Source organism: Triticum urartu, chromosome 1 (assembly GCF_003073215.2).
Source record: "Triticum urartu cultivar G1812 chromosome 1, Tu2.1, whole genome shotgun sequence".
NCBI lineage: Eukaryota > Viridiplantae > Streptophyta > Magnoliopsida > Poales > Poaceae > Triticum > Triticum urartu.
The window spans coordinates 372,188,869-372,197,318 of record NC_053022.1 but is presented as its reverse complement, the minus strand read 5'-3'; the positions used below and the strand labels follow the sequence as shown (position 1 = coordinate 372,197,318).

Genomic DNA, 8,450 nt, shown 5'->3' with positions numbered 1-8,450 from the left:
ATATCTATTAATGGGCATCTCCATAGCCCGTTGATATGCCTATTCGATGTGAGACTATCTTCTCCTTTTTGTCTTCTCCACAACCACCATTCTATTCCACCATAGTGCTATATCCATGGCTCATGCTCATATATTGCGTGAAGATTGAAAAAGTTTGAGAACATCAAAAGTATGAAACAATTGCTTGGCTTGTCATCGGGGTTGTGCATGATTTAAATATTTTGTGTGGTGAAGATAGAGCATAGCCAGACTATATGATTTTGTAGGGATAACTTTCTTTGGCCATGTTATTTTGAGAAGACATAATTGCTTAGTTAGTATGCTTGAAGTATTATTATTTTTATGTCAATATTAAACTTTTATCTTGAATCTTATGGATCTGAACATTCATGCCACAATAAAGAAAATTTACATTGAGAAATATGTTAGAAAGCATTCCACGTCAAAAATTCTTCTTTTATCATTTACCTACTCGAGGACGAGCAGGAATTAAGCTTGGGGATGCTTGATACGTCTCCAACGTATCTATAATTTTTGATTGCTCCATGCTATTATATTATCTATTTTGGATGTTAATGGGCTTTATTTTACACTTTTATATCATTTTTGGGACTAACCTACTAACCGGAGGCCCAGCCCAAATTGCTGTTTTTTGCCTATTTTAGGGTTTCGAAGAAAAGGAATATCAAATGGAGTCCGAACGGAATGAAACCTTTGGGAACGTGATTTTCTCAACAAACGTGATCCAGGAGACTTGGAGTGGCCGTCAAGAAACAAGGGAGGAAGGCACGAGCCAGGGGCGAACCTACCCCCCTGAGTGCACCCTCCACCCTCGTGAGCCCTCCATTGCTCCACCGACGTACTTCTTCCTCCTATATATATATCCACGTACCCCCCAAACATCCAGGAGCACCACAAAAACCTAATTCCACCGCCGCAACCTTCTGTACTCGAGAGATCCTATCTCGGGGCCTTTTCCGGAGCTCCACCGGAGGGGGCATTGATCACGGAGGGCCTCTACAGAAACTCCATGGCCTCTCCGGTGATGTGTGAGTAGTTTACTTTAGACCTACGGGTCCATAGTTATTAGCTAGATGGCTTCTTCTCTCTCTTTGGATCTCAATACAAAGTTCTCCTCGATTTTCTTGGAGATCTATTCGATGTAATCTTGTTTTGCGGTGTGTTTGTCGAGATCCGATGAATTGTGGGTTTATGATCCAGATTATCTATGACCAATATTTGATTCCCCTTTGAATTCTTTTATGTATGATTGGTTTATCTTTGCAAGTCTCTTCGAATTATTAGTTTGGTTTGGCCTACTAGATTGATCTTTCTTGCAATGGGAGAAGTGCTTAGCTTTGGGTACAATCTTGTGGTGTTCGATCCCAGTGACAGAAAGGGAACCGATACGTATTGTATTGTTGCCATCGAGGATAAAAATATGGGGTTTATATCATATTGCATGAGTTTATCTCTCTACATCATGTCATCTTCCTTAAAGCATTACTCTGTTCTCTTGAACTTAATACTCTAGATGCATGCTGGATAGCGGTCGATGTGTGGATTAATAGTAGTAGATGCAGAATCGTTTCGGTCTACTTGTCTCGGACGTGATGCCTATATACATGGTCATACCTAGATATTCTCATAACTATGCTTAATTCTATCAATTGCTCAACAGTAATTCGTTTACCCACTGTAATACTTATGCTCTTGAGAGAAGCCACTAGTGAAACCTATGGCCCCCGGGTCTATCTTCCATCATATTAATCTTCCAATACTTAGTTATTTCCTTTGCCGTTTATTTTACTTTGCATCTTTATTTCTCTTTATCATAAAAATACCAAAAATATTATCTTATCATATCTATCATATCTCACTCTCGTAAGTGACCGTGAAGGGATTGACAACCCCTTTATTGCGTTGGTTGCGAGGTTCTTATTTGTTTGTGTAGGTGCGTGGGACTTGAGCGTGATCTCCTACTGGATTGATACCTTGGTTCTCAAAAACTGAGGGAAATACTTACGCTGCTTTACTGCATCACCCTTTTCTCTTCAAGGGAAAACCAACGCGGTGCTCAAGAGGTAGCACAACCCACAGGTACCAATCTGAGGTTTTGGAGGAGATGGTGCTGGTGAAGATGTTGAATGGACGTATCACGAGGCCATCATTGCATGAACATGGAGGGGCGCCGGTTGGCCTCCTCCAACTGCCTATAAGAAGGAGAGGGGGCAGAGCCCCATCCCATCTATGTCTTCTCGCTCATTCTCCTCCAATCCTGGTCGCAGCAACCATCTTGCCGAAGCAACCATGGCACTAGTGAGGAGGTTCACCATCAAGGAGAAAGGCAAAGCCCCCACGGAAGAGCCGGAGGTGCCTCCGCTGAAGAGGGGGCGCGGCCGCCCTCACAAGTCCACCATGACATCCACGGGGGTTTCCCAGGGGCGCGAATGCGCCCCGCTGGGGATCCGCATCGGCTCCAGCACCCGCGGGAGGAATCCTTCCCGTGAAAGCGATCGCAGGATCCGCAGAGCCGAGGCCGAGGGGGAAGGTGCGTGGTGGCTGCCCAACCACTTCGCCTGCGGGCCCACTCGAATGACACGGCCCGCGAGTTCATGGTGTGGATGGAGAGGCCGCTGGGCACCAAGATCCGGTTCTCGTGCTCCTTCGCGGAGGAGCTGCCGGTGGGAGGACCCGTCGGGCTATGGTTGCAGCCAGATGGCTGCTACACCGGTCTTCGTGGGCGGAGGTTGAGGCCACCCCCTCAGGCTACGTCTATCTAACTCATGGGTGGCAGACGCTCGCCCACGCCCGCGGCCTGAAGGGAAGGCACACCCTCCACTTCAAGTATGACGGCGCGACGACGCTCTTCGTCAAGATCTTCGAGGAAGACAACAGACGCCTAGAATGTTGACCGGAGAGCGACAGCAGCGGCGGCGACCATCCCTCTTCCGACGTTGACGCCCTCGACGGCGAACTTGCCCTTGGCGACGACTGCGATGCCTCTAGTGGCGACGATGCTTCCTTCGGGGAAGGCTCGAGTGACGGCGACCACAGTGAGCCGCCCCGTCGCCGCGCCACGATCAAGGAGGAGGAGGACTCCGACTAGGCGTTGCGGCATCGGGGCCAATGCTTCAGGAGCTGCGGCCTTCGGGAGGCTGTTTCTTTCATTTTTATGTACTACACCAGAAGTCATGAAGGGCCCCGCGGGGCGTGTAAGAAACTGCGCCGCTCGCGCCTTTGGCTTAATGTTTTATTGCGTTTCTGAGTCATGTTGACGTCTCTCGTCTAAGCTCAAGCCCTTTTCTCCTCGCAATAGCTTAGCCCCCTGCATCACCGAGACCCAGTCCCCAGGTAAGCTTCCGTCGCCGCTGGTATGCCAGGTCGCGATGCCATGTGCAAGGCCAGGAGGTGAGGGACCCGAGGTCCGGTAAGAGCTCATGAGGCGCGATGCTCAGGGGGTCCCCCTTGACACGCAGCCAGCTTTCGGACGGGAAAGGATTTTCGCCTAAACGAGATCGCGGAAACAGAGGTGTGGTGTCAATAGTAAGGCTCGCGCCTGCCGCAGGGAAGGTGACTTAGCTCTGGGTGCTCATGATTCACGAGGTGTTCCTGCGTCGTGAGGGTGTGCTTTTCCTGGATCCTGATCCTCCGCTTTTGTCCTGAAATGCATCAAGGCAAGCCCTGATAGGGGTGTGTGAGAGGACTGGCGTACTTTAGCGTTTCGAGCGGCGCCTATGTGGGCGAGCCACGCCCGGCTTCTCGTGCCCTCATGCGTGGTTTGCCCCTCCTTTTCTTGCTCACCAAGGCGCTCTACGTCCTCGGGACCTGGCCCTCAGACAAGCTCATCCGCCGCTGGTATGTCAGGTCGCGATGCCTGGAACAAGGCCAGGGAGAGGGCCTGAGAACCAGTAGGGGCTCCTGAGGCATGATGCTCAAGAGCCCCCCTTTAACATGCAAGAGGTTTGCGTGAAAAAGGAGCGGTTCGCCTTGCGGATGTGTCCAGGAAAGGGCTTTAACCAGCGACACACAGTATACAAAGCAATTTTACTTAGCCTTTTGCAGACAAAACTGCCGCCTGATCGAGGTGGGTCTTCCTGAGGCGGCAAGGTGTCGTCAAGGCCGCACAAGCGCCTACCTCCTGAGGTTCCTGCGTGTTAGCCAATTACGAAGTACGAGAGGCGATGCACGCTTTCTGATCTGCTCATGATCGTACCGTGAAAAAGACAAAGGCACTAAGGGCTTGGTGAGGTGACGTGCACGACACCGGCCCGCGAGCCAGAGCTCAGTCTCTTAGGTTTTTCAACTGTGTAGGGACGGGCCCGAGCACATGCGCTGTGCCGGTAGCCCCCTCTCATGGGACGTTCAAGGGGAGATCTGGCAACGCGTGAAGCCGGCAGAGGCGACTCCAGAAGTAACATACATCAGCCACAGGGTTAACAGCCACAGAAGCTTATGAAACCGTAACTAGTTCAAGGTACATGAACGAAATGACATGACTGTAGGGGCGTACCCTCGCAGTCTGAGGATAATGTAGCCCGAGGGGCGCCCTCAACTGAACAATCCAAAAAGTCACCTGGCACCGGTGTTATAGAAGCGTCGAGGTAGCTGAAGAGGCGTGCCATGGAGATTGCTCCTCATGAATTGGGCGGCTCCGGAGGCCTGGGGGGCTCACGAGGTTCCGGGACCTCCTAAGACGCGATCGTCGAGCGCCTGGCCTCGTGAGACGCCATGGCATGTTGTGCCAGGCGCTGGTACGAGGCACCCACGTTCAGCAGGCCGAACGGCATGCGAATGTAGTTGCAGGGGTAGCCCCCACTCCGGCTGACGCGCAACGGTCAGAAGAGGTCCTGTGAAGCGGCCCCATTGAGGCCCGGGATGTTGACGTAGACGTGCAGCTCGCCACCCACGTCGGGGGCAGCTGCTGCACTGGCGGGTCGTACGGGGGGACGCTCGCCACGCATGGCTTGCGCCTCCTGAAGCTCCTCGATCGCCTTGGCGATGAATTCTCGTGCCCCTGGCGCCTCGCGTCGTGCTTCCTGCTCGCGGGGGCGCGCATCGAAGCACGGCTCCAAGTGGTGCCCGAACACCTCCTTCATCGCGTTGGTCGGGTCAGAGGCTCTCCAGACGGAAGTCCCCGAGCACATCCAGAAGGAGGCGCCAGGCGCGCCTTCCTATGCGGGAGGGAGAGGCGCCCCGGCAGCGGGCGCGGAGAGGCGATGCCGGCGGGCTTCTTGGTCTCCGGACGGTTCTCGGGGAGAAGCTGTTTCTTCTTCGTGGGAGTGGCTTCGGGAGGCAAGACGCCGCCTTCGTCATCAGAGTTCTCGGCTGCCGCAGGCGACCATGATGACGCCGCTGCACCCTGGTATCTTGAGGACGTCGTAGCCATGGTAGGTTGTAGCCATGAACTTGGCGAGGGCACGGTATTCGAGGATAGCGTTGTACGGGAGGCTGATGTGGGCGATGTCGAAGTCGATGAGCTCAGTGTGGTAGTTGTTGCGCTTGTCGAAGGTGACAGGGAGGCGCACCACTAACACTTCGGTTTCATTTTTCTTTCCAGACGGATCGATTGCTTGACTGATTGGCTAAGGTGAGACAAGATGAAGATGGATGAAAAGAATGAGCGGTTTGTTTGCAAATTTGAAGTGGGGTTATGTCCTATCCTCGGATCCTGATCAAACGGTCAAAAACGACATATGACTGATACATCACCATCACCAATTGTGATTTTTATAGTAGAGAAGAGAAAATGATTTTGAGACGGGCGGTAACTGTATGGTTGCGTGCCCATATATTTTGTTGTTGCGGTTGCGGACTTGCAGCCACCCAGAGGATCAATCGATGCGATGCGAAGATGAATTATCACTCTAGAAATGGCGGATACGATGATTGCCTCCAGAGTTCCATTGATTCGAGGTGGATGCTATTAGTTTCCGTGCGGTATTGTGATCGACCTGGCGCTGGCGGGGGCGATGGTGGGTCGTTCGTCCCCGTGGTTTCCCACCGCATGTGCTGGGATCAACAACCGCGTTCTCAGCTAATCCACATCGAGTTGCCCATCTCAATCGAAATCATCAACACCCCAACCCCAAGAGATTATTTTTGGGTAAATCATTGGCCGGTACGCACCTGTCCATACCAACGTAACATGGCATAGCGGCCGAGATGCGATTTTTATAATGGCGATGCTCGTGAACCGAAGCCTCCAATCCCCCATGATTTCCTCCCAACCCCATGTGAGCATACGACCGGTGAGCCACAGCTCCTCCGGTGCAGTGCAACGGCCGTTGCCGATGGGTGGTGGGTGAGGGTGACGACGCCGGTCCAATCGCCCGCCCGCCCGCCCGCCCGCCCCGCGGCCGTTCGTTTTGCCTGCCTATAAATAGTCCGGCAAAGGTCCTCCCCTTGGACCATCAAGACACAGACCAGAGTCCACAGCACAGCAGAGCACCACCACTACTACCATCCCCAGTGGCAACCCTGACAAGGCTCTAGCAGCTTAGCTGAAGATGGCCGGGCTACTCTCTGTCAAGGCCGTCGCGCTCGCCGCCGTGCTTGCTGCCGCGTATGCCTCTTGCGCCGCCGCCGAGCAGCCGGGGGCGGCGGACCTCGACGCCTCCGCCGTGTCTTACAGCTCCGCGTGGCTTCCGGCCAGAGCGACCTGGTACGGAGCGCCCAACGGCGCCGGGCCCGACGACAACGGTACGTGCCTGCCCATCGAGCCGTGTGGGTGCTTTTGATGCAGCGATTGCTCTCTGTTCTAATGCCGTTGCTCAATTTGGTTCACCGGCGTGGTGTACATGCAGGCGGCGCGTGCGGCTTCAAGCACGTGAACCAGTACCCCTTCTCCTCCATGACCTCCTGCGGCAACCAGCCCCTGTTCAAGGACGGCAAGGGATGCGGCTCCTGCTACCAGGTATGTATATTGTATAGTACACTGTACTGCACACACTTATCAGTCATCAGTGTGTTGACTTCTTGCCTTGTGCTTTCAGATACGGTGCAGCGGCGACAAATCCTGCTCCGGCAAAATCGAGACGGTGATGATCACGGACATGAACTACTACCCGGTGGCGCAGTACCACTTCGACCTGAGCGGCACGGCCTTCGGCGCGCTGGCCAAGCCGGGGCTCAACGAGAAGCTGCGCCACTCGGGCATCATCGACATCCAGTTCCGGCGGGTGCCCTGCAACTTCCCGGGCCTCAAGATCAACTTCCACGTTGTGGACGGCTCCAACGCGGTGTACCTGGCGGTGCTGATCGAGTACGAGGACATGGACGGCGACGTGATCCAGGTGGACATGAAGGAGGCCAACTCCGGGTCGTGGACGCCGATGCGCGAGTCCTGGGGCTCCATCTGGCGGATGGACTCCAACCATCGCCTCCAGGGGCCCTTCTCCATGCGCATCACCAGCGACTCCGGCAAGAAGCTGGTGGCCAACAACGTCATCCCGGCCAACTGGAGGCCCAACACCGACTACCGCTCCTTCGTCCAGTTCAGCTGATCCGAGTCCGACCGGCCCATGGGCGGCCACGTGCGGCTGCATCATGCGTGCATGCGCTCTGGCGGTCTGGCCCCTCTGCTGGCTACGTACAATTAATCGCTCGGCCGATCGAAATCATTTGCCTTATTTTATTTTTTGTATTTGCGTGGGATCAAGGAGCTCGAGATGCCGTCTGTCTGGTGTCATATGTGGGGTCGTCGTCGTCTAGCGTCTTGAGCATGTGTGGGAAATGCGGGAGGGCATAGTTTGCATGTGCTCTCCCGCCCACTGACTCTGTGTAGAGTACCATACATGAGATGACACTACCGGTTTGTAACCAAATCCAAGTTATTATAAATTATATACGTACAGTTTTTTCTACTACTTATTTCTCCGAGTCTCTTCTTATCAGCTCCCGCTTTTTCATATATATATTTTTTGAAACCAGGCAAAAGCTTTGCCATTTCATTAGGGAGAAGAAAGTGTGTATATATAAAGAGACGGGCCGTGGCCGAAACGAATGCGTTACTCTCCTAGAATTACAACTCTGTCGAGATATGACGAAAGATCCTAGCATTGCGCTCGTTTCAAAATTGCCAAGAGGCGAGCATGAGAATGGACGCGGTAGATTTAGACGCTCTGCCGTTGTGGTGAGAGACCGCCTCCCACCATTCAAGAATGGGAGTCGTGGTTGCGCCGAGAAAGGGGGTCGGGATTATGCCATCCAACCCAATCATTCACCATATTCCAACTCCGCACCGAGTGTCGACATTTGAAGAGCAAGTGAGCCGCCGTCTCCTGTTCTCGTGCTTGCATTTTCGCAATGACACGTCCGAGTTATACTTATATTTTCATAACTTGCAAAAGACGGCTTGTATTATGTGACGGAGGGAGTATGTTCCATCATAACGGATGAACCAGCTCCAAGATTGAGGATTTTGCCTCCATGGCCCCATTCATGGACTC

The 8,450-nt window shown here is 53.3% G+C and overlaps 1 protein-coding gene across 1 annotated transcript; it reads left to right on the top strand.

Annotated features, from left to right (window-relative positions):
* The first annotated feature begins 6,393 nt into the window (after positions 1 to 6,393).
* Positions 6,394 to 7,868, top strand: LOC125513216 (expansin-B6-like). Its single transcript, XM_048678256.1, has 3 exons — positions 6,394 to 6,702; positions 6,807 to 6,916; positions 6,996 to 7,868. Exons 1-3 carry the CDS (start codon positions 6,510 to 6,512, stop codon positions 7,503 to 7,505), a joined length of 813 nt encoding a protein of 270 aa, XP_048534213.1. The 5' UTR covers positions 6,394 to 6,509; the 3' UTR covers positions 7,506 to 7,868.
* The last annotated feature ends 582 nt before the right edge of the window (positions 7,869 to 8,450 follow it).